Source organism: Melospiza melodia, chromosome 1 (genome assembly GCF_035770615.1).
Source record: "Melospiza melodia melodia isolate bMelMel2 chromosome 1, bMelMel2.pri, whole genome shotgun sequence".
Taxonomy (NCBI): Eukaryota; Metazoa; Chordata; class Aves; order Passeriformes; family Passerellidae; genus Melospiza; species Melospiza melodia.
In genome coordinates, this window is record NC_086194.1 from 101,246,913 (window position 1) to 101,273,311 (window position 26,399).

Consider the following 26,399-nt stretch of genomic DNA (forward strand, 5'->3'; position numbering starts at 1 on the left):
AAAAACACACATTTAAGATGTTGCCAAGGAGTTCTCACCATTGTGTGTAATTCCTGTTAAGACCAGTTCTATGAGTGTTATTCTTAGTGGAATGAAACATGTTGGGAGTCAAATAACTTTTGTAGCTTTAGCAGTTGTCAGAGAAGCTAAGTCTTGGGACACCTCTTTCTTCTGTACCAAGGAATTCTGTAAAAGTCTCTTGAGACTGCAATAAACATTTATTGACAATTTCTTCTAAAACTATAGGCAGAGAAATATTATTTTTTTGAACTGTTTAGCAATTACATTAAGTTGTTTGGTGATCAGCGGGTACTCAGATGTCATCACGTTTTTGGGGTTTTTTCCTAGTTCTGGCATCAGTTTTCCTGGTGGTGATGAATACTGATTTTTTTTAAAAAGAAAACTTGATTTCTTTTAAATAATATTACCACTGAGCAGGTGTACACTGTGTATCTAAGATATTTTGATTGTGTAATGAATAAATTAATTAATACTGATTATTGCCATTCTCTTAGCTTTGTACAAGTGTTTTGTAAGGATATCTACATGTGGAGTGGTACCAAGCTGTCAGTTTGGAAACTGAGGGTAGAAGATGCTTTTGCTTTCTAGTATGTACAGGCTCTCATTCTGGCATTTGCTCAGGGCTGTTTCACCTGGCACAGGTACCCATTCCTTGTGATGTTTGCATGCACAGTGGCTCAAAGATGATGTTGTTGCCATGGTGGGAAAAGGGCAGACTGCTTGTCCAGCCTCCTGGATGGCCCAGCAGACTATAAATAAGTTACAGCATTTCTTCTACAGCACTGGTTTTCTCATTTATTTTTTGTGAACCCACTGCACATTTGGAATTTGTAGTAAATCTGAAGTCTAATAAGTTTGCTTTTCTGTGTTTCCAGCTCTTTCCACTTTTCTTAACTGGCAGAGTTCATGAATGTGCAAAAGGGACATGTCTGATACAAATCTCTTGCACAGAGGGTTAAAATGACTGCATCATCAATAACGTCAGAGGGGTGTTGTTGACTAAGATGTAGAAAACAATATAAAAGTTGTCGAGTTTGTGAGGTCCCCAGGACAAAGGAGGAATTGAAAGTCTGACTCCATGTTCTCAGAAGGCTGATTCATTATTTTTTGATATTATATAATATATTTAAGAATGCTATACTAAAACTATACTAAAGATAGAGAAGGATACAGACAGAAGGCTTAACAAGAAAGAACAATGAAAACTCATGACTGACTCCTCAGAGTCTCACACAGCTGATGGTGATTGGTCATTAAATAAAAACAATTCACATGAAACCAGTCAAACATTGAGCAGTTGGTAAACAATCTCCAGACCACATTCCAAAGTAGCAAAACAGGGAGAAGCTATCAGATAATTATTGTTTTCATTCTTTTCTGAGGCTTCTCAGCTTCCCAGGAGAAGAAATCCTGGCTAAGGGATTTTTCAGAAAATATGACAATGACAAAAAGTGAAGAGGAAATATTACACACTTGTAGTTTTTTTGCAGTTAATGGCCATTGTCAGAAGGGTCAGTATTTTATTGCTGAGCCCAGTCTAGCATGAGCCTTGTAGTCATGTTTTTATCTTTTAAAGTCTTGAAACTCTTAGTTGTCACAAGATGGCCTTTAAGCAGTAGAAAAGTCAGCCTGTTGCTGGGAACTAACTTAGAAAGCCTAAAACATTCTTCTAATGCAAGAGATGGTTAACTGACAATAGGTGAAGACAAAGAATTAAAATAGAAGGATAGCAGAGATTTTAAGCAAACAAAACCCTTCAAATCCCAATAAACAGTTTTGCAATTCTTTTTTTTAAAGGTTACTGGGCTACCTGTCTTTCCTGCCCTGATTTCAGGTTAGATTTCTTTTGGCTCCTCAGCTGACCCTCTCAATTGTCTTTTTATGTGATAAAAATTGAATAGTCAAATTTCAAATTGAGAGTCAAGCGTGCAAATGGCTCCCTGACAGCTTTCTGTGAGGAGTGGGTTCTCATCTTTGTCCTTGGTCTGCGCTCCTTTTCTCCACCTCAGTCTGCACAGTGGCTCTGTTGTTTTTCATTGTCTTTCTGTGGCATTCAAAGCCATTATGTATTCACAGCTCTATACTGCTGAGCTATGACTCTTTTTAAATAATTCCCACCTAATTGATACTCAGTCACATGGGTAAAGTCCTTCAGAAAAGCTCCTGTCAGTCCAGTCCAGGCCATTAGCTGGGGAGAGGGATGCTCCTCAGTTCTCATGTGAAATTTGGAGCCATTAGGGAGGGAAGTTTGTGGCTGCTGAATCAGGAAATATTTTTAGTGATCTGTCTCTAGTACTTTCTTTTTTTTTTTCTAATGAACTTGTTGATACTCAGTCAAAGCCAGAAGTTCTCAGATGGTTTAAAATGAGGTATCAAGATTTGCTGAAATTAGTGGAACTTGGCTTACTTACCAGGAGGTGGATCTGTGTTGGTTTGCCTTATGTTGCCCTTGCAGTTATGGAAGACTTGCCTGACCTGATGGAACCCGAATGTTTTGTTGTGCTCTTGCTGAAACTGCTACACAACTGCTTTAAGTAACTTCAGCCATAGTAAACTACAGCATATCCTGTGGAGGAGGTGAAATGTCACCAGCTTTATCTGCATAAACTGTATTTGAAATTATGTGCTTAGAAGTATGTAATTAAAAGAGAAAAGAAAATAATATATAAACTGCAAAAGCCCTTGGACTTTCCTAAATAACTTTACAGCATCCTCACCATGTTTGTTCCCCTCTAAACAGTCATAAGGGTAGACATTGCACTGGAAGGGTGTGTGCTTGACATTCATAATGTTTCAAACACTGATGTATTTTGGGTTTAATTTTAACCAAGCACAGATGCCTAAAAAGTCATTTCCAGTAAATGATTTGCTGGTGCTAGGATCTGATGAATAACTTGCGGTCCCTAATCTATTATTGAACAAACATATAGAAAAGAATTTACAGCAATTTTATTTTAATACAATTGTTCCTGTATGAGATTAATTCTGCATGTGAGTATTGAGTAACCCCAGCATTAATCATATTTCCTTCTTCATAATTCTTTTTCTGCCTCAGTTCACTGTAAGGCTATGTATGCTGTGGTCCAACAGTGATTTGTGATTTTCATCACAAATAACAGAGACTGTGTATTCAGTACCAAAATATTAAATGTATTGAAATTGTAGTTACAGAGATGGAGAATTTTCCTTCAGCAGTAGCATAATGGAGTGTATAGATTTCTCATTCATTTTTTCTCATATGAGTTACTTGCATACACTTTTGAGGAGGTCATGTTGTATCTCCATTCTCCCATTCCTGCTCTTGTAATGTGCTGGCAGTCCATGGTTTTGGTTTGGGATTTGTTTGGTTTTTTGTTTCTTTTTGGTGGTCTTTGGGTTTGTTTTGTTTGTTTGTTGTTGTTTTGTTGTGTTTTTTTGGTTTGGTTTTATGGTCTGTGTTTTTACTACTATTGCTTAAATTTTGTTTCATAGATGAAATAATTACTTTGTTCACTTTACAGCTGTAATATAGTTATTGCTCTGGGTACTCTATGTACTTTGTTTCTAATAAGTATTTACCACCAAAAAAAAGTTATTTACCTATTTTTTTAGCATACCTATTAGTGGGGTTTTTCAAGTGCCATTGCCCCTCTTAAACAAGCTTCTGTAGTTTTTTTAAAGCCCATGTACATACAACTACAGTGCTGAATTAAATGAAGAATGATATCAAAATTAGCTATGACCATATTTGCTCTGTATTTAAATAGGAACTTTACCTGGAATGTGCATCTTTGTACTCCCTCAGTGCTCTTTGTACAAGTTGTCTGTCTTTGAAAAGTGGCATTTCACACAATATTAGTCCTAATAAATTGTTATTTTCACAGTGTCTTTCAGTTTGACGGTCTTTTATTTTCACTGTGTTTAATAGTAGTTTAAAGTATATTTTTAAATTAGTGTTAAATTATCATAATGAACCTGTGCAGCACATAAAAAATAAGTTATTACTAATACCGTATGAGCTGTCTGGCTTATACTGTAAATTTTGTACAATGAGAATTTGGTGTAAATCAGACAGATGCTCCTTGATTGAGTTGATGGGGTAGGCCAGAACTTCATTTGCTTGGTAGCTGTAGTTCTGTGCTGAAGAGCTAACACTAGGTCACAGCTTCAGGGAGGCAGGTAAGGGGAAGGGGGAAACAAAAAGTAAAGTCTTCAAAGGTGGTGATATTTTTCATTTGGACATGTAGCTGACAAATTGGTCCTTCCAACTAAAGAAAAAAGGCTGCTATTATTTTAACAGTGCAGTAAAAATGTATAGACATTTTCAAGGAAAGATTAAAGCAGAAGGGTTTATAGATCTATCACACCTTGAATGAGACCCAAAGCACTTTTGCAATGTCCCTGTAGGCATCTCAGGACTGGGTTACACTCAAATGGAATGGGCAAAGTTCATCTTTTTCCAGTGGACTATGGCAATACACTATCTGCTGGATTACCTGAAAAAATTCCTTAAAAGTTACAGGATTTCCTTTAATGGATAAACTCTTGTGATAACAGCTTCTTGACACTTCTATCTTTAGGTTCTCTTCTTTAGGCTGTCATGACAGATTTTTTTTTAAATGTTGCCAGTTTGTTCATGTGTTGTTGATGACTTGCACACAGACACAATAGCATTGCTTCAGAGCATGTGCATTACACATGTGAATTTATCTCTTTGCAGAAAATGTTACCTGAACTAATATTCTGGAAATACCAGGAGTCTACTTCAAGTATATGAAATTTTATTTATAGCCTTGCCATATGGAAAGACACAAGGCATCTCAGCCTTGTGAACGTGCTTGGTGATGTTTGAAGAAAAATAGGGGGAATAAATTTGGCTGTGGCTCCTTTGTCATCCATGTTACTGCACTGCTAACATGAAGACAAGTGAAGGTGTTTTATAAGACGTTTACTGTTTTGAATAATAGTAAAATTCTACATACTTTGGAGTGTCTTTGCTATGATGTTTAGACAAGTTACAAAGCAGCTGCCCATCATTTTCAAGTGCTCACATGGAGGACAGCCCCTTGCATTGCAACTTGAGGCCATTTCTGTTACTACCTGGATGGTCAGGTACCAGGCTAGTGAGCTGGCAGCATCTGAGCTGAAAAATCTTGACACCCCTGACTTGAGTTTGCACTTCTGTGCTTTTCTAGAGAGTAAAACCCAGAAGCAACTCGACAAGTTTGGTTAGCGTGCTAAGCAGCCAGTGTTTCTGGGAACTAGGTGATGTTAAAATCAGATTGGGCTTAAATGTTTATGTGCTTAGAAGTGTTTCCCTGGTTGATCTCAGACCACTGAGGAAGTGTCAAGCACTTGGGAGGGTGTCTGTTCTGGCAGGCTCCAGGATGGCCTTACTTCCATTGTCTCCTGACTCTGAGTTCTCTCCTGTGGTTTATGCAACAGAATGTTTTCTTTGTCATTACTTTCTCTCTGCTTTTTTCCCCAGGAATAATTGGTGCATTGGGAGTAAACAAGTGCAGCAGTGATTCTAGCATTGCTGCACCACTTTCTTTCTTCTCCCAAACTTTTGCTCTGTGTTCACGCCTGCCGTTCTCTACTGATGTGTTATGAATGGGTCTTGCTACATTCTTGAAGAGTTCTCTGAGTTAGGGGTGTAATTTTCTTGTCTGATATTATATGTTGAACTGTTTGTTGTTTTTCATTAGGAATCGTGTGTCTGAAATTATTTTATAATGAAATTCTGAGTTCTTTTTGAGTTATTTAAATGGTTGGAAATTACATATTTGGCTGTGGTAAATGCAGCATTAGATATAAGTGGACTCATTTACTCCTAAACAGGAATGCATGTACAAATAGCACCTGCATCCATCTAAAAAGGGTTTATTTTGTCTATATATGCATGAAGAGTAAAGCTTCTGATTTTCTTTTTCCAAACAAAATGTGATTTATTTGCTATTTTGTTTATTTTAAGATTTCAGGTATTATTGACTCATACTATTAGTTAGTGCCCTGCTATCAGTTTTGCATGCTTAAAATCTATGACATTATTTGACTGTCAGTATCTCATTACACTGCTTCCTTCTGTAATGTGTTCAGGGGCTTCTACTCAGAAAGTCTGGTAGCAATAATCTCAACTGTTTTTCTATTCTTGTTTTTAGTTCTTTGGCATCAGTGTTATAATGCCTTAAAATGAGAATAAGCTTGGATAAATGGATAAAGGCAGTGCCTGGACACTTGTTAATAACTGCTTTGGGTTAGGAAGTCATACAAGTAAGGGTGGCTGTGGCATAGCTGCAGGGTAGAGCTGCAGGATAAAGAAACTGCCTTCTTGGCTGTGACCTCCAGATAGACTCTGGATATCTGTTTAGACAAACTCTAAAATGCCTTATGATTGGGCTTTTATTGCACATGGGCCTCCTAATGTAATCTTTTAACATTTTTAAGACAGGAAAGAGACAGAACCTAAGTTTTAATTAGTACTGGCCCTTGTAAAACAGCTGTCCATAAAATCAGTGAAATTCCTATTTGGACCTAGGTGCATTTTCCAAGTTCTTACACAACCTCCTTGTGTTTTGCTGTCTTTTCTTCCTTTAAATATTTACTGTTAATATTCATGGAATGCTTTAAAAGAATAATTAGCCATTTTGTTATTTGGATGGAGAAGTCAGATGCAGATTTGGGACAGTCACCATTGGGACTTGGCATTTTATGATTGATTTTTCTGAATGGCAAAGTAGGTTTATTAAGAAACCTCAAATATGCTCTTCCATCTAAAAATCAGTATATTTGAAAGGGAATTTGGAAAAAAAGAAATTATATACAAGCATTGTGAACAGATTGAAAGTTTTTCTGGGAATGAGAGGCCCGGTCATTACTGTTTGGCAGCGCTGTCCTTATTGTTTCAGAGTATCTTTGTGCATGACATACTATTTCTTTTATATATAAAGGAATCAATTTTCATTATGATTTTTGTCATTCACCTCATACTGATTTTAGTTAAGTTTTGAAGCATGCACTAGTAAGGCACAATATAGCTTTGAAAAACAGTATTAAAAAAATAGTTTGAAAACGAATTAAAAAAATCAGTTTACAAACAAAATCAATTTGGCTCAGTTTACCAAAACATGAGCAGGATTCAGAAACAGCTTGTTGGCTGAGCTCAACAGCAGGAGAAGCTGTAGTCGATCAGTTCTGCCCTCTTCAGCAGGTGTAATAGCGTTTGATGGAAATTGCAATACATGGTTTCAGGGGACATTTGGATAATGTGTCCAGATGATAGCAACATCAACAAAGTATAGAAAAAAACATGGGCAGATGTTTGTCTTATTCTGTCTACATGGTTACACGTACTTAAATTCACTGTAATGGAGTTTATCTACGCTCGTGTTGTGGTTTGCCCTCTTACAAAGAAGGATTTTTTGGCAGGCTGCTAATCTTGCAAAACAGTTCACCTGTTGCAGCAGCCATCCATATTTTGCAGCCTTAGCTGCAGGATTTTTTACCTTTTTTTTTTTTTCCCCTACCCTTTCTTTCCAAATATATTGAAGTGCTAGGTTTGACTACAGTGGGATGAATTGCTTTATGGTTTTGACATACAACAGGGTATTCTTGCAGTGTGACTGGATACTTCAGACCTTTACAGGCAGAAGAAGATAAATTGCACACTTTTCAAATGTCCCCCTTAGGGAAAAAAAAAAAGCCTTTAGGTTTATCTAACTGAATAACTTTTACTTTTGATTTTTATCTTCTGCTCTGTGTGTGCCAGAAGTATATCTACTCCTAAAATTACTGAAATAGAATGTTGATTCAACTTGATCTATGGAATATAAAATGTATCAATAATTACTGAAAATATTTAGACAGATGTTTAACTTATGAGTCATTGTTCTTCAGATCCATTGATGTATAATTAAAAGTGGTAGTGTATCCAGCTGTTCTATCATCAGGTCCTGTTGGCATGGGTAGGGCATCCTCTGTCTATTATCTGTTCCTGTCTCTTTTCATTCCCACTACTAGAACTCCTTAAAATTCTAAATCAACACAGCTTGCAAATTTAAATTCAGTGCTTTGTAAGATTAATTCAAAAAATGTATTAAACTATAATTTTGAAGCTGATGTGAACATTTAAAGGAAAGGGGGTTTATCTGCTATTCATTTAATGCAGCACAAAATTAACATCTGAATCAAACAGCAAAATTTTAGTAAATAAGATGCAGCATTTATTATGAGGCCTCATTATTCCATATGCATGATAATATTTTCAAAGTGTAATTTTTTCTTCTTCCTAAGCTGCTCAAAATGTTTCCCCCTGTTTTTCAACAAGGCATTGTGTGTTGATGTTTGTAATTAGATCATTTGCATACAGTCATTGTCATTAGAAAGTTAGCATTTTCAGTGTTTGCAGTTGTTTGAGTTATCCAAAGCTTTCTCATTTAGAAATATTTGAAATTATAATTTAGGTCACATAGTTTTTGTGCTATCCATTATTTGGAGTGTTATTTCTCACATGACTGCTTCTCAAGCTTAAGCTTGTTTCACTGTAAATAATTCTGTAGTTTCCATTTTAGTGGAATTCTAACTGTAGAGTATTTTCTTTTAGGGAACGCATAGTTGCAAGATATTTATGTGAGGTGCTGTATCCAGAGCCGTGTGTACTCAGTTGCTATGGAGACACCTGTCATCCTGTCTTCCTAGGAAAGTGATAGTCCAGCCTGGCACAAACATGCCCAAAGCAGCGGTGTGCAGAAAATTCGCTGGCAGGTACAAAACCTGTGTCACTGGCTTGAGAGATGTGTTCTGTAAACGCAGGAAAGGAAGGTGAAATCCTACAGTAACCAAACCCTATGCACTTTGGCTTACCTCCAGGAGGTTATGTTCCCCTCTGTCCAGTCCTGACCATAATCCAGGTGCCAAACTTCAATTAGGATTGTATGTAGAGACTGTACCCTATGCAAGTACTGGATCCATAAGGGCTACTTGCATGTCTCCTGTATCAAACATGAGCTGGAGGAACAAAAGGTAGAAACTGTCTGCAGTGTTTGTGAAGCTGCTTAAAAGGAAGGAAACTGATTTATAAGGCTTTAATTTTCAAAGTCCTCCTCTTTAAGTGGTATTACACTGTTGGAGGACTGCTCTTCCATAAAAAGACATGAAAAGTGGTTAGAGTCACTTTATATTCCAATGATGCTGTCAAAGACATCCCAAACATTGTTGCAAGGTCTCTGCCCACTTTTCATGAATGTATTCAAGGGAGGGTATGGTGTATTTCTCTCTCTCTGTCTCTCTCTTTCTGGCTGTTCTCTGCAGTGGATATGAGCCAGAGAAATGTCTTTCCTGGTCAATGCAGTCTCTTGTTTGAGGAAATGAAGTAAAGTGCATCCCATTAAATTATTTCTTTCATTCTAATTTCAGTGACTTTGCTTTTGGAAAGGAAACACACTTTGCCAGCCATGCAATAAAAAAACCCAGTCTGTACTAAATAGGAATCAAGCGTTAGGGATGGGAAAGTAACACAATAATAAGAAAGCTTCAGCAGGGGTGAAATTTGGTTCAAAATCCTGATTTCGGTACACTAAATATATATTTTCCCTTTTTAAGACAGAGAGGAACTTGCTGTATAAATTTTTAGCACTTGCTAAATCAGTTTGATGTCACATTTTGCTTGTCACATGATTGGATAATGTAAAATACAGAAGGAATAGACAACAGAACAGGTCCAGAAAATTAAGTAGCTTTTCTTTTATTCTTACAGTTTAGCATTGCAAATGTTTCTGGTACTTGTGTATTCCAGTCTGGTGAGACTGTCCTCGAAAGGGTCTGAATCCAAGGAGCCAGACTTTCTGAGCAAAGAGGCTTCTCAGGACTGGATCCAGTGCAGCTATCAGACTAGGGGAAGTTAGTGTTTTGCATGGCACAGGCTATTGTTTAAATTAGAGTGTCTGGGAGATGAGAGGAATAAACTTTGTAAGGTAAGATAAGTTGAACCATCTATGATCAATTCAGAAAATAAAACAGTATTCTCCTAAATTGATATAATCTGATATCTTAGCCATTCCTAGCCCTCAGGCACACTAGGAAGAAGGTACACCTCTCACTCTGATTAGACAGAGAAAAATTCTAGAAGATCTCTCTTTTACTGCAGAAGCGTTCTGAGAGGGAAAATAATTTTGATGGCACAAAAAAAAATTTACCTAGTACAGTGTGCCTGACAACTGTCTGGTCAAATTTTGCTGCTTCTGAGGTGATGTGTTTGCCTCAGTAACCTTGATAAGGTTGGTTTCAGACAGGGCTGTGCCCAGTAACTCCATGCACCAGGACACGCTGGGAGCTACCTGGCTGACAAGTGGCTTTGCCATAAAAAGCTCCGAGGGGTCCTAGTGGACATCAAGTTGAGCATGAGACAGAAATATGCCCTTGTGACAAAGAGGGTAACCAGTGTTCTTGGCTGCCTTAGGAGGATGAGTGTGGCCAGCAGGTCAAGGTGATCTTTCTCCTCCTCTCAGCACTGGTAAGGCCACACCTCAACACTGGGTCCAGTTCTGGGGTTTTTAGTTCCAGACAGATACAGACATATTGGAGGGAGTCCAGCAAAGAGCCACTTAAGATGATGAGGGGGACATCTCTTCTTTGAGGAAAGGCTGAGAGCTGAGACTGTTCAGCCTGGGGATGAGAAGGCTTGAGGAAGGAAGTCATCAAAATGTACAAACACCTGAACAGAGGGTGCAAAGAAGAGGGAGTCAGATTCTTTTCAGTGGTGCCCAGGGACAGGACCAAAGCCAGTGGACACAAACTGAAACACAGAAGGTGCTGTATGTCTTGAGTTTGTGAGGGTCCCTAGGATGAGGTGAGAGATGAGGAATCTGATTCCATGTTCTCAGAAGGCTGATTTATTATGATATGATATGATAGAATGCTATACTAAAACTATACTAAAGAAAGAGAAGGATATAGACAGAAGGCTTAACAAGAATGATAATGAGAACTCATGATAGACTCCTCAGAATCTGACACAGCTGATGGTGATTGGTCATTAAATAAAAACAATTCCCATGATACCAATCAAACGTGCACCTGTTGGCAAACAATATCCAAACCACATTCCAAAGCAGCAAACACAGGAGAAGCAAATCAGATAATTATTATTTACATTTGTCTCTGAGGCTTCTCAACTCCCAAGAGAAGAAATCCTGGCAAAGGGATTTTTCAGAAAATGTGACAGTGACACTGTATGAAAACCAGGAGACACACCATTACTGGGAGAGTGACTGAACATTGGAGCAAGTTGCCCAGAGAGATTGTAGGTTCTTCTTCTTTAGAAATATTCAGAAGCTACCTGGACATGGTCCTGGGCAGCTTGCTCAGCGTGGCCCTCTGTGAGTTGGACAAGGAAGCTTCCAGAGGCCCCTACCTACCTCCACACTTCTGTGGTCCTTTAAAGGTGCCTGCCATGCGTGGTTAGGGCATATGTCTAGTGCTGATGCTTTACATGCTGGCTTGTGAGCAGGCTGGGGACTGGAAACAGACAGAGTAATCTTGCATCTTAGTTCTGTCGTGTAAGCAGAGATTGCCGTTCCAGATTCTCATTATTTCAGGCTAGCGAAGATCATTCAGAAGTGTCACATCGCATCTCATTTCTGTCTTTGAGATGTTTGGCTCTGCAAATCATATGGCTTTGACGGGTAATCCCAACACATACACAGTTCTGAGATGCTGAAAAATACAGCTAAAACTTTGGTACCATGGGTTTGGTATTTCTGATATGTGAAGCAGAAACAATGTTCCCCTTGTGCTGCTTCAGTTCATAGCAAGTACATATCTCCACTTCCCCTCAGCCATGGAATGGCCAGAAATCCATCTGCTGTACAATCAAAGTGTTTTGGGAGGGCAGGAGAGCCAAATGCTTTCTGCCCATCCCAGATCTGCTCCCACATACCAGCAAAGCTGGGCACACCATCCACCACATCACATGGGCTTGGACCTCAGCAGCTCTCACCAGGCACAAAGAGAGGTTCTCAGGCTGCATGGTGCTGCTGGGCCCTCGGTCCCTCCTGGAATGTGCAATCACCTTCACTCTTGTCCCTGGTTTCTCAGAATGCCTTGTCCAGGGAGGTGAGGGGGAGCTCTGCTGGAGGGGTGATTCTCATTCCCTCCCTCCCAGGCCAGTTTGAAATGACTTTCCTGTTGCTGTCATGGAAACGGTGCCTGGAGTCACAGAAGAAGGGATATGTGTGGCATTCAGCTGCTGCCAGGTGTGGGGAGGAGAGAGGCCTCATTTTACCCAGTCCAAATTCCCACTGGGGAAAGAGATGTCAGATTTAAGATGAGGAGGCAGGGTAAGGAACTGTATGGCTCTAAACAGCAGCCTGGAAATCATGTCTGGAAATTAATTTGAATTGCCTCTCTGCCATTAAATTCACTTAAAACACTGAGTTTAAAATTTTGCATGCATGGCTTGTTTCCATTTACTTTGCCTTTCCTTTTCAATTCTGTGACATCATGAACCTTTTTTTTCCTAAAAAGGGAGTTGCAACTCCTCCCTGCTTAGTCTGCATTTGGAATCAGGGGCTTTAATAATATGCATTGTTTGAGACAGGTCTTGGACTTGTTATCAACACTGCTAGAAGGTTCCTAGCAGGAACCCAGTTCCACATGGATAGATGCAGTTTTGATGACTGTGTTTTGCTGTAATAAAGACTTAAATTTCAAGTGACTTTCACAATACTATCAATTAAATATTCTGATTGAAGTCGTACAACAAATTTATTAATTCATTATTCCTACTCATTCTCTCTTCCCTCTTTTTTTTTCCTCTGAATCAATGACAGTAACAATGATTCTTATGGCTCTCTTATTTTATAATTGTAGCATAGGAATAATTTTGATATTCCTTCTGTAAAGAGCATCCCTGTAGAGATGCTTCTTTTTTTTTGTCTACTGACAGTTTCCTTGACATTATTTTGGTGACAACTGAGTAGTCTTTGAACTGAAATCTGTGCTGTAATTGTGGAAGCAGCACAGTTGTCTTAGTGAGGCATGGTAATTCCGGAGTGCAGCAAGTGTTGCTTGTGTGTCTGATCTCCCAGAGGCATAGCCACAAATCTAGTCCAGTATATTTAACTATTCTGTTGTATTCATTGCTTTATTTACAATGAGTAGTACAAATCTGGAATATTTCTGATTGATTGTTTGAGAACTCAGCAGTAAAATCTGTTTAGTGTTTTTTTGTTTTTTTTTTTTTGAAAGAATAGCCTGGATTCCCGATCTGGATGTTTTAAGGATGAAAATCTATTCTTCTGTAGAAAAACCTGATACATTATGTTTTCTGGTATCTGTTTGGTGGCAGTAAATGTATGTTTCACTAGCAAGAACAGCCATTGTTGGTTGGATGAACTGTCTTCACCGATGACATCAAGTAAATGCTAACTAAAGAGCAAGAACAGGACTATAATATGTGGTAGTGCCTTACAATTCTCAAGAGCCACCCCTTTTCAGGTTTCCACGACCCAGTGAAGTTATGATGTACTTAGTAACCATCACAAGCATGCCTGTTACATAAAGAATCATTTTCTTTCATCTGTTTTCAATTCAGTAGAGTGTTCCTGGGTCAAAATAAGAGCTATGAGAGAAATCTCATGGTGCCTGCTATGGACCTAGGTGAGGAAGAAGAGATGGGTCAAATCTTCGTTTGCAGGAGGCCTCAGGCTCTGGTTCTCAAGAGGGAATTCAGCCATTCTGGGAAAACAGCACAATGGTGCATAACAATCTGGGATATTTCCAGGATGTGTTGGGAACAGCTCCTTCATGTCATTGTGGATGGACCAGCTAGCAGCAGTGCTCTCCTGGACCGAATGTTTACCAGTAAAGACATGTTGGGAGATAAAAATGTCAACAGCAGCTGCAGAGACTGTAAGAGCATAGAGGCCAAGGACTTGAGGAGGAGAAGTGATCAAATAAAGACCTGAACTTCAGAAAAGCGGATTTCAACTCAGTCAGGGAACTTCTAGGAAGGATCCAATGGGAACCTGTCTTGGATGGCAAAGAAGCTCAGGAATGTTGGGAGATTTCCCAGTGCAGCTGCTTCTTGAAGTACAAAAGAGCAGTCTATCCCCCTAAGCAGGAAAAGGAGCAGACATAAAAAGAAATCAGTTGGAAAGGCAGCAAGCTACCAAAAGAGCTCAAATGAGAAAAGGAGCACTGGAGCAATGCAAAAGGGGACAAGCTTCCACAGATGAATAGAGAGGTACTGCTTCAGTGTACAGAGATGCAATTAGGAAGGCAAAAGCTCAGCTGGAACTCAAAGCAGCAAGAGATAATAAGAATAACTTAAGAGTTTCTGCAAGTATGTTAGCAAGTAGGAGTACAAGAAAGATACAGCTCTGCTGCTGCCAAGAGCCAGTGAGTTCATCAAAAATGGCACAGAAAAGGCTGAGGCAGTCGGCCTCTCTTCTTGGGTAACAACAGGCCCCAAAACTCTGCGTCAAAAAGAAATAGCAAAGCAAATGGCAAACCACTGATAATGCAGAAGGGTCAAGTGTTGTTGCCCTTCAGCCCCACTGTCCTCCATAACTTTTTATTGTTGCCTAACTTTGTTGACCTGTTGCTTGTTCTTTATTTCAAGTCATTCTATATGTATTAAACAGTGGAACATGGCACCAGAACTTCACTGGTGGACACCTTCAGCTGGGAGAATTTACCATTTATTTCCTCATTTGACTTCCTGTTCAAGAAAAACTTATCCACGCAGAAGCCTTCTAGATAACTTGTTCATGTTTATCTTAGGGGCACGGATTCTCTTCTATGTTACAGACTGATAATTTTTCCAGTAAGATTATCTGGCTTGCTAGTCTGTGGTCTTCTAGATCTCCCTGAAACTGGCCTTACATTCAGTGTCTTATAATTTTAAGCTGTGTATTTCTTAGTTTCTTAGAACTACTGAGCAAATACCATCTGATCTTCAATTTGCTACAGGTTGTTTTGTCAGTTTGTTTCATGACCTATTCACTTCAATTTCGGGCAGATCCTCTGATAAGACTCCCTCAATGATTTCTTAGCACAAGAATTTCCCATAAAATAGTAAAAATCTCCATGAGGGATTCATTTGGTTTCTCTTCAGTGAGCCCTTTTATATCCTCACCAGTGGTTTTACAGACTCTCCAGGCAGATTCTTGCTCCTGATACATTTGGAGAAATATTTGTTGGTTGCTTTGATGCTTTTGGCTATTTGTCCTTTAAAATCAAATCGTGTTGTCTTGTATTCTTATGTTTAACCTGTCAACATTTACGCTATTGTATTTTCTTCACTTAAGGATAATTTCAACTTTCAGAAAAAGGGCTTTTTTTGGTAACAGCTTCGTTTGCCCTTGCTAACCTTCTGTGTCTTGACCTTTTCTTGATACACTGCCTTGATTCTGTATATTCATCGTACACTTCCAACAATTATTTTCCCTGCTGTCTATAAATACTTTACTTTTAGCTTTAAGCAAAATTTTTGATATTTTTTTGCTAAAGTATTCTCTTTTTATGTGATTCCTAACTGGCAGATGCTCTGCTTTCCGTGGGGATGTTGGATTCAAAGACAGAATGTTCACTAAGGTTGGCTTCTCAGCTGCAAGATGTGAAACTATCTTGCTTGACCAAGTCAAGAATTTAATCTTTTCCTGTGGGCATCCCAAGCATCTGTGTATGATATTATCTAAAATTCAGCTTATGTGCCACCTTTTCATGTTACTTTATTTTGTTTTTTGTACCAAGTGTTGGGGTAATTGAAGACTCTCAGAACTATTGCATTTTGTACCCATCTTTCAAACTACATCTCTGCCAACTCAGGACTGCGTCAACCCATATGTCAACTCATAAAAGGAATTTTTATTCAGTGAGATTGTTTCTTTTACTGGTTCTAAGCTCTGTCCCTACCTATCATTCCCCATATTATAAATGTTACCCTGAGGTACATGTTCCTTACCTATTTGTTTTCAAACAGGTGATTTTAAGCCTGTAATTTCATCACGGAAACGTTTTTACTTTGTTGAAAAGATGAGCTATTCATACCAGAAATTAGAAGAATAAGATCTTAATGATACTTCTTAAAACTAACATTTTCATTACTAATTGCTTTTTCCTTTCATAAGGAACAATATGAATCTGTTGGGAATTTCATGAAACTGTGGTATTTCCGTAGGGTAGCCAGAAAAGGAATGAATTGCCTAATTATTTTACTAGTTCTCTTCTTTGTAATAAAAGATATAATAAAAGAGGAAATATTCAAAAGCTATTAAAGTTAACTGCTACTGCCATAGAATCATCTGTGAAGAAAATGTGAAAATCTCAAGGGTTTGCAGTCCTTGAGTTCAAATTTTTTTTAGCCCATGCTGGGAATTTTTTTCTTTAGCACTTAATAATACTTAGTAGCACAAATAAATTAATTATTTGACTAATCAATATACTGTCAGCCAGAATACTAGATTTTTTTTTATGAACATCTCTGTATTTGAGCTGAATTTACAATTTTGATGTAATCCTTTATTTATTTGAAAGTGCATCCACATTAAGTTAGTGCAGCTAACTGCATGTCTCAAGTGTGCAGAAAATCAAGCTTCTAAGTTGTTAGTCTCAAGACAAGAAAAAAAAATCCTATAGGTATTCATTTGCATGTGCTAGGTTGTCTTCAAAAAAAGAGGCCCATCTTGCTTTGTTAGATAACTTTTGAATCTCTTAGTAACTTGCTAATGACCAGCTTTTTAATAGCTACTCATGGAAATATTCAGATCTAGTATCCTAATTAATTCATAAATTCAGGGATTATTGCAAATTATGGAGTGTGTTCTTGGATATGCCGTACTTACAGTCTATATCTCCAGTTGCGCCAAGGGAGATATAGGCTAGAATTAGGTAGGAAGTTTTTCACAGAAGGAGTGGTCAAATACTGGAATCATCTACCCAGGGAGGTGGTAGAGTCACCATCCCTCGAAGAGTTTAAAAAAAGACTGGATGTGGCACTTGGTGCCATGATCTAGTTGAGGTGTTAGAACATGGGTTGGACTCGATGATCTTAAAGGTCTTTCCCAACCTAGAAATTCTGTGATTCTGTGGTTCTATATCTGTGTTGAGAAATAAGTTTTTCTTATCAGATGAGGAGAATCAAAAGAAAAAATTATTCACCAGAATAATTTCCTCAATTCAAGTAGGAGAAGAGAAAGAGAATAGTTGGCTGTACATTTAGACCATTTTGGGCAATTGTAAAGCTAATGATTTATCGTGCTGGTTCTCCATCTGTTTCCAGTGCATTCTCTGGGAGGGAGAACTAGTTCAGAGGCATATAGATAGGGAACTGGAGAAGTCCATGAATAAAATGATGTAGAAGACTTCAGATCTCCAAGCACGTAGACAGACTGGTGAAGAAGTTGTGTGTGTCCCTGGTGTGCACATGGGTTGGTGTGTGCTCTGACAGCTCTGCAGCTATTGCTGGCATCTTGGCACATTTCCCAACAGAGCGCAGATCTAATCAGATAAGAAAGGGAAAGTAGTACCTGAGGATGTTGTCAGAACCAAAAAAAGCTTTCTTAGTGCTTCAATGTCTAGGGCATTTTTAGAAGTTTCACGTTTTGTGACCATGTCATTAAACTTCCTTTCCACATGTCTTTAAACTATATACAAATATATGTATAATTAAGCATCTTCCATCTTAATAAAATGACTCTGCAGATATGTACTGGAAAATCAAGGTAAAAATCCATCAGTCTACAGTTTTGTCTTTTATATTAGATTTGCTGAAAATCTAAAGTCAGGCTTCAAGAGCTGCTACTGTAAATAGAATTACCCTTTTCCACTTAGACATATGCTTGGACAGCTGAGAAGTAAATGAGAATTACAAGCTCTGGCCAGTGTGAGACTGAAGAGTCAGGGTCTGTTACTAACCTGCAACCCTACTTCTCTTGCTCTCCTTGGAGAGGGCCTACCACTTTGATGAGGTGTTTTGCTCTCACATTGAGCTTTATGAAAAATAACGGTAAGCCCTAAAGCAGGTCAAAGTTAGGTAAGGTAGAAAGTCAATTTTATCTTACATACTCCTTAAATTGCTGCGGCAGAGGGTGGAGAAGCACAGCAGTTACATTAGAAAGCTCATAGCAGTCCTAATCCTGTCCTAACACTCTAAAGTTTTTACTTAGAGTTTATTGCTTTATGGATAGTAGTAGTTTGCATGGGAGGAAGTGGAATAGCACAGCAATCATGGTGGGTGATGAACCATTGGGAGTGTTGGCAAGGGATGTAAAAACTAATGAGAAGAAGAAAAGAGTTAGCTTAAAGATTGAAGCTGAGCATAAAACAGAGAAGAAAAAATGGGATAAAAAAGGACCATTTGAAATTTTAAAAACTTTGGTGATCATGTTGGAAAAGAAATAATGCAATTTGCCTAGGAACAGAAGTCCAGGCAGTTGGGCAGTGTGCCTTCAGAGAGCAAGGCCTGCCTGCAATTCACAGAGGAACAGGGCAGAATGCCTAGAGAGCTAAAACAATGCCATGGAATGCAATTGTCACCATATTTGTATGAGAATCCTAAACATAGAAAATAAAATAGGGCCTTATTTCTATAAAAGTTGTTAAAGGCATAAAAGGGACTTCTTTGAAGTAATCCTACATGAAAATGAAGGAATAGTTTATTTTTAAACACTGTAATCTGCCAAACCAGTTCTTTATCCCATAAATAATCCATATGCATAATAGCCTAGATGCCATGCTAATCTCTTGTAAAGAAGCATGGGATGACTAAAGCAGTCAAATCAGGTGAAGGAATAAGCTAGAGAAATTCAGGCTGATAAAATACAAGCATTTACATCAAGTGAAATCTGTCTGTATGTAATCATCATGTTCGGGGAGTTTGGTAACCTCTGATCTAATCAATAACCATGGTATAAAGACTTGAAAAAAATATTCAGAGGTCATCAGTTCTAGGATCATGGAGGAAATAGGTTAAAAGAGACTCTGGAGGTCTGCTCCAAGCAAGTCTAGCTTCAATGTTAGATTACATGTGAAGATAGATTTTGAAATCTCCAAGAATGGCAATTCTATGTGTACCAGTGTTTCACCTGTTCCAGTGTTTCACGACCCTTAATTTTTTGTTTGGTTTTGGATTTTTTTTAATTACTGTTTTGGTTGCTTGTGTTTGTTCTTTTACTTCTTGTTCAGTTAGAATTTACTTCATTGCAGCTTGTCACTGTTGCCTGTGTCTCCTTGCTGCGTATGTCTGGCAAGAGCCTGGTGATGTGTTCACTGTAATTGCCTTAAAGAAGTGCAAGTGTGTGACAACCACGCTACAGGCTGGGGGCAGAGCATCTGGAAAGCTGCCCAGCAAAGAAGGACCTGGGGGTGTTGAACATGAGCCAGCTTGTGCCCAGGTGGCCAAGAAGTCAAATGGCATCCTGGCCTGTGCTAGCAATAGTGTGGTCAGCAGGAGCAGGGCAGAGATTTTCCTCTTGGACTCAGCACTGGTGAGGGCACACCTCGAATCCTGTGTTCACTTCTGGGCCACTCCCTGCAAGAATGACTTTGAGGGGCTGTAGTGTGTCCAGAGGAGGGCAGCAGAACTGGTCAGGGATTTGGAGGGTCATTTGTATGAGGAGTGGCTGAGGGAGCTGGGGTTGTTTAGCCTGGAGAAAAGCATACTCAGGGGTGACCTTGTTGCTCTCTACAAGTGCCTGACAGGAGGGAGTCACCTCACCAGTCTCTTCTGGTATCAGAAGTCATGAGTCTCTTCTTCCAGGCAGCCAGTGAGAGGACAAGGGCACAACAGCGTCAAACTGTGCCAGGGCAGGTTAAGATTGGGCATCAGAATTATTTTTTTCTCTGACAGGGTTGTTAAGCATTGGAACAGAGTCATCCCTGGAAGTGTTCAAGAAACGACTGGATGTGTAACTTAGTTCTATGGTCTAGTTGACAGGGCAGTATTTGGTCAAAGCTTGGACTTTTAATCTTGGAGATCTTTTCCAGCCTTGGAGATTCTATAAAATACATCCTCCCTAGATGGTCTCTTCTCCATGCTAAACAAACCAAATTCCTCCACTTTCTGGTTGTACAATGTGCCCTTTAATCTTCTGATCATTTTTGTGGCCCTCTGGTGATCTTGCTTCAAAATCTCGTCTTGTCTTGTCCTGGTGGCCCAAAGCCAACCACTGTACTCGAGATGCAGCTGAAGGAGCAGCAAATAAAAGGGAATAATTTGCTCAATTCTTTCCTTGTTCTGCTAGGGGCTCTCTTGTTATTGCAATGAAATGAGTGGCTGGCCGTTGTCACCCCAGGAATGCACTGCTAAGTCATAACTTTGTGTCTGCCACACCCCCGGTCCTTCCTGGGGAGATGCTGTACTGTTACATGGCATTCCATCCTCTCTGCAGGACTGTTTGTTTTTCTTTTCTCAGCTTCATGACACTCTTGTTGGCTTATTCTTCCAGCTTGTCAGAGTTCCTCTGAATTGTAGTCCTGCCCTCCAGTGTATGAATTGCTTCCTTCAGGTTAGTTACCTGGAGACTTGGACTTGCTTATAGGTGCAGTCATCTCTCCACTAAGATTCTGCAAGAACATACATACCCACCTCTGAGTGTCTGAATCTGCTGCCTCTCTGCTTACATAATTACCTTTCTGTGAGCTTTTTCCATCACCCTCATGTTATTCAGTATAATGGAAGCATGAAACAATCCAGTGAAAAAGGGTAAGAACAGAACAAATGAAAATGCAGTCCGGCAATGGAGAGTGTAGAAAATGTGAAAGGTATTGATTGGTACATTCTAAAGCCCAGTTTTGAAGCTTTTGAACAACATTTGGTGTCAGTTGTTTAGGGGCACTGCTAGTGGTGTTTTTTTCCCGTTTTGAAAGCATGAAGACACTCTTGTTTTCCTTCTGTTTACAGGATGGGTTGTCAGGTCTGGTTTATGTCTGATGATATCTGTTCCTATATTTCTGCCAAGTTAGACTTTCCTGGATTTTGCTCTTTTCCTTAGGAAGTACGTGCTCCAGTTTTTGCTGCTCATGTGCGGTTGGTACTGTAGGTTAAAAATAGTTTGTTGCCAGCATGGCTTTGAGTGGTGGCATTCAGTGGAATGTACAGATGTGGAGTATGTGGAATTGTGCATGATGCTATAGGATGTGCCTAGGAATATTCACATATTTGTGATGTTAATTGAGGTAAGTTTTGTCTTGTTTAATAGGTTACAAAAGGGTAGAGCCAATGCTGTACACTTTTACCGCCTGTGTACTTTTTGAAGTTCTGTGGTTTCTAAACATATTCCTCTGATAGACTTCAATCCCAGAGACAATTTATTTGTTTGTGTAGCTGTAATCAGGTTTCCTGTATTCATCTCACCAGGGATTCCCACCCTGGATTATCAGTGCTGTTATTTGTCTGTATTTCAAGATTCCAATGATCACCAGTGCCCCAATTAGGTTTTGTAAAGCATATTTGGCTAGACACTTCTCCTTTTTTAATGTCATGACCTAAAGATTCTTAGGAACCCAATAATTTTGCAAGCCTCTTGTGCCTAAATTTAGATTTTTTTAAGGTTTTTTTTTGTTGTTTTTTTAGCTGCTTTTTACTGTCAGTACTGGTTTTGATGTGTCTTTTGCTTAGCAATGGTACACATCTCTGTGGAAGGATTGAAGGATTACTTTAAGATTGTAAAGGACAAAGTAAAATGAGATCAACTCCAAATACCAGCTAAATTTCTTTTGCCCTATTTTTCCCTTCCCAACATTCAAATGTGTCTATACAGTAGATGGCCATTCAGATGTAAAGCATAAAACATAAAAAAATACCCTCTGGTTTGTGTGCCCTGAGCTCAGGAGTTCGTAACTTGTCCAAAGGCTGTGAAGATTTCCTTCTTGCTTGTTCATTGTTTGAATCACTGTGAAATGTTATGACCTGGCTCAAGTCTTATATTGTGCTTGAAGCTTTGGTGGCTGCAGAGGATAGATAAAATACAAAACTCATGCTGACAATGAAAGTACATTGAATTGCCATCTATGGAATAATGAATTATTTTTACAAAATAAACCCCACCATGTTTGTGGACAATACCATTTTTAAAACATAAATTACATCAGGCCCTAGCCTGAATAAATACTTTGTATCACTTCAAAACAATTTGATAAGGTTATCATGAAGTTCCTCCTTTTCCAAGTTGCTCTCTTGAGTGATTTCTCTGGATTACTCTCATCATTATCTCTGATCTCTGGTGGCTTCCCACTCCCACACCCCCTCCTGGTGCCAAGTGCCAGGACTGCCAGGCTGGTCACTGCACTTTGTAGTGCCTTTGTGTGGGCACTTGCGTTGGCATTATTGCCCTTTGCAGCACAGTCCTTGAGGCTGCTCTTGACATGTTATTATGGAAATTGATTTTGATGTTGCATTGTGGTTTCTGCTGTTCTTCATTCTGCAATTGTCTTGACAACAGATTTGCATAATCAGTGAGTAGGAATTTGTTTTTAATTTTGATGTTCTGATTAGCTTGATTCAGAGAAATAATAGAAAGTTGTGAAGATAACACAACGTGGCATGAACTGGTGAGAGTAATTGTAAACACAACAAATAATACAAATGATGGAGTCAGGTTCAGTGATTATTTTTATAAAATGTAAGCAAATGCTATTTCTGGTTTCTGTCTACTTGCACCATGACAGCTGCTTGAAATCTAAAGATATGGATTTATTCAAATATTAGTCAGTCTCACTGCTTCCCAAGCAAAGACAAGGAAGCTTATTAATTTGTTTTCTGCCAGGATTTCTTGATATGGAGGGAAAACAGATTTGCAAATCATACTTGAGCTCTTCTTTCCTTTTTTCAGTCCAAAGGCAATCCTGTGGACCTGCACCTTTTTTATGGGCATGAGGGAATACCAAAGAAAACTGCTTATTAAATTCAATTTAGGGGACAGTTCTTGAAGTTATAATTGTTTGGCTCTGCATATGTCCCACCTCCCCACCTTTTGTTTCCTTACTTTCATTTCTAACTTCTGGTGGCACCTGACAGAAGATAATTAAGTAAGAAATAGTAGCAATTAAAGAGCTAGTAGTGAAGTTCCTGTTCATGTTGCCTAGCCATTTTCATGTGTTAGAAACCCGAGGTTATTTCTTTCTTAAGTTATTTCTTTCTTTGCTTCCTGCTTGAGGAGTGATGTAGATGCAACTGCCCTTTGCTAATCATCTCTGCAGGGCAGGACTTAAATTATGTGGGCAGTGAAACCAGAAAACATCAATTTGTACATCTTAAGAAAAGAAGAGTTTCCTCAATAAGGACCCAGGGAGAGAGAGAATGAGAGAAACTCTTTAAACCAATCAATTTAGGGCATTTGCTGGAGTAGCACTTTGTGTAATAGGACTGAAAGAGATTTAGTGGAGGATGAGTCATGAAATACACTAGGAAATGAAAGAAAGATGGAAGGCAGAAGAGAACAGAAAGCTGTAAGTAGGAAAAAAAAGACAGAGTGAAGAGTAGAAAAGTATATTTTAGAGACTAGAGTAATGAGAAAAAAAATCTTCTGGCGACAAAGTAATCATAGCTAAAGGGTATTTGTTGAGGAAATGCAGAAGTTTCTGGAAATGTCAATCAGAGTAATTAACTGAAGGAATAGAAAGCATAGAAAAGTATAAGAAGACATACAATCTGGAGAGCTTAAGAAAGGAAAAAAAAAGGCAGAATAATATTTACTTTTGAAGTATTTCTGTAAAATAGGATTGAGGCATTTCTGTATTTAGTTGACTTGGGATAGCATGGACAAAAGGGAGAAACTAGAGAACCATTGTTTGCACCCCTACTAGACTTAAACAACACAAGGAGCTGAACTTTTTTGTCTAGGCAAAGGCAAGTGGGACAACATGGAGAGTGAGGAGCATTTCTGCCTGAGTTCTTGGTGCTTAACATTCTCTCAGCAGCACTGAGGGGACAGCTGCGCCTCCTCACTGGGCAGGTCAGGCAAGTGCCCGTGCTGAGCCATGGCAAAGAGCACTCCTGACCTGCCTCACCTGGGATGGTGAGAGCTGAAGTGACTGGGTGAAAACCTGTGCTAAGCACCTCAATTTGCATTGTTGAGATAGACTCAAGTGGCTTAAAAAATGCAGTGGCACAGAATAGCTGTTAAAGTTCTGCTTGTATTTTGAAAGTAAACATAATGCTCAGTTAGATTTTCTTGGGTATTTTATACTATCATAATTTCTCCAGGCTTACACACTTCGATTTAAGCATGCTGGCATGGCAAATGCTGTACCACTTTGATTTCTCATTCTTCAACAATTTAGTAATATTTCTAATACAATCCTTACTGCATTCAGGGTTTTATTTTATGCAAACAAGATCTGGATTTGAATAATAACTCTTGAAAAGCCGATAAACTGTCTCTTCAGCTTTTCAGGCAATTGATTCTTCTAGGTGAGAGGAATACTCTCTGTGAAGGAGGCATATATGAAATAGATGATTATTGTCAGGTGATTTTTGTTAATTGTGTCTTCAGACAGCAGTGAAAAAGGTGTTGCTGTACACTACAAAAATGTGCAGACAATATTATTAACTATTGATTACTACAGCAGTGTTGACATTTAATGAACAGTGATGTTTTGGTCTTTACACCAATCTGACTTTCAGTGGTATTCTTGTACTCTGTATGGATTTGTTTGGAGTAATAAATTCACACTTAAGCAGGCTTTGTCACATAGTGAGTGGCCATTTAAGTATTCACTGGCTATTTCATGCTGAATATTCCCTATGTAGATGCCCCTTTTACTCATAGTGCAGGGTAAAAATTATTCCATGACAATAGCAAGAGAAACAAAGGGGAGTGATCCAGCTGGATTAAGCAGAATGATGATCAGCCAGTTCCTTCTTACATTTCAGTTATCATTTGCCTCATTTCAGAGATTTGAAAAGTGTAAGGCCTTTATTTACCCTTGATTACTTGGTCAGAAGTTTTAGGTAGGACTTAAAATGAGCACTTACAAATCCTGCTCTATTTCTGTCATTTCTTCCTTTCTCTCAGATATTAAGTCCTTCAATGTCCCTTGGTGGGCATAAATCATGACTCCAGTAATTTCTAGTGCTGTTCTGCCCAGCAGAACTTTGCTGGGGAGTTATTCAAGGGACTCCCTCCTGCGCCTCTGCATTACAGGGGGGTCGTTTTGGAAAAAAATAGAGGGAGAAAGAGATAATGGGTTCATTTGTGTGGATAAGGGAATTATTTAAGAAATGGATTCTCAAGATATTTCTCCTTGAGCCTTCAACAAGCCTAAACAAAAGGGGCAGGAGAGATGTTTTTGTTTACCTGTGAAGATGATGCAATGTTCAAAATGAAAGGGCAGCAACACTTGACAAATTCACAATAACTATGACTCCCTAAAGGTGTTTGATTTCTTTATTTGAAAAAAGTAGTACTACAATATGTGAGGAATGTAGCCCTTTGAGAAATGGTGGAGATTTTAATTATATTGGTTTTCCTTTTTTTTTTTTTTTTTAATAAAAAAAGAATCTTTTGTGTATAAAAAAAGTCACTTTATAAGTACCTTTATAAGCTCTGTGGATAAATCTTATCTGGTAGGACTGGTTTGGTTTCCTTGATAGAATAAAAGAAAATTAATTAGTGGTAGGAATTTAAGCACAACTTTTGCCCTAAACTACTTGAGCTTCCCTTCTACACATCATTAACTGCAGAAATTAAGCTGTGCTCAAGCCATATCAACACACCTTCCATTTAGTTTATTTCACTGGTGTATACTGTGATGGTTATCTTTTTAAGTGTAAGTGCAGAAAACTTAAATTTGATTATCCACAGAACTTAGCATCTTTTTTTATCAGTAACACCAATTGTACTTAATTGTGATCACACTTAGATCAGTTTGCTAGGATCTCAGTGTTACTGAGAGATCTGCATGAATATGTAAGTTAAATTATTTAATATATTTAGAATTTCCTTTCCTGATAAACAGTCTTATTCTATGACATACATTGTTAGAATAAAGGAAGGAACAAGTAGGTGTCACCACAAAAATGTGAACTTTGAATGTGTTAAAAAAAGAAAAAAAGAAAACTCTGTTATAAGATATTAAGCTAATAATTCTTGCAAAAATTTCATTTTTATGTGCTGCAATTACTTCTTAATCTCAAGAGAAGTCAAAGCAAATTGTTTAAATTATTTTTTTCAGGAACTGCAGTTTGAGAGACTGACTCGAGAACTTGAGGCTGAACGTCAGATTGTGGCAAGCCAACTGGAGAGATGTAAGCTTGGATCAGAAACTGGAAGCATGAGCAGCATTAGGTAATGTACAAATTGTTGATATCTTTATAATTAGTAAACTTTGTTGCTGTTATGAATCATCACCAAGAACAAGTTTGATTTTTTTTTTTTTTTGTAAAAATAATATACACT

General features: G+C 38.5%; 1 protein-coding gene across 4 annotated transcripts in view; it reads left to right on the forward strand.

Annotated features, from left to right (window-relative positions):
- The window catches only part of CTNND2 (catenin delta 2), a 640,896-nt gene that overhangs the window by 224,419 nt on the left and 390,078 nt on the right, over nucleotides 1-26,399 (forward strand). For all 4 annotated transcript variants that reach the window (XM_063162733.1, XM_063162752.1, XM_063162763.1 and 1 more), the window contains exon 3: nucleotides 26,176-26,288. In XM_063162733.1, the coding sequence (XP_063018803.1) occupies nucleotides 26,176-26,288 (113 nt within the window). The remainder of the gene's footprint in view (nucleotides 1-26,175; nucleotides 26,289-26,399) is intronic.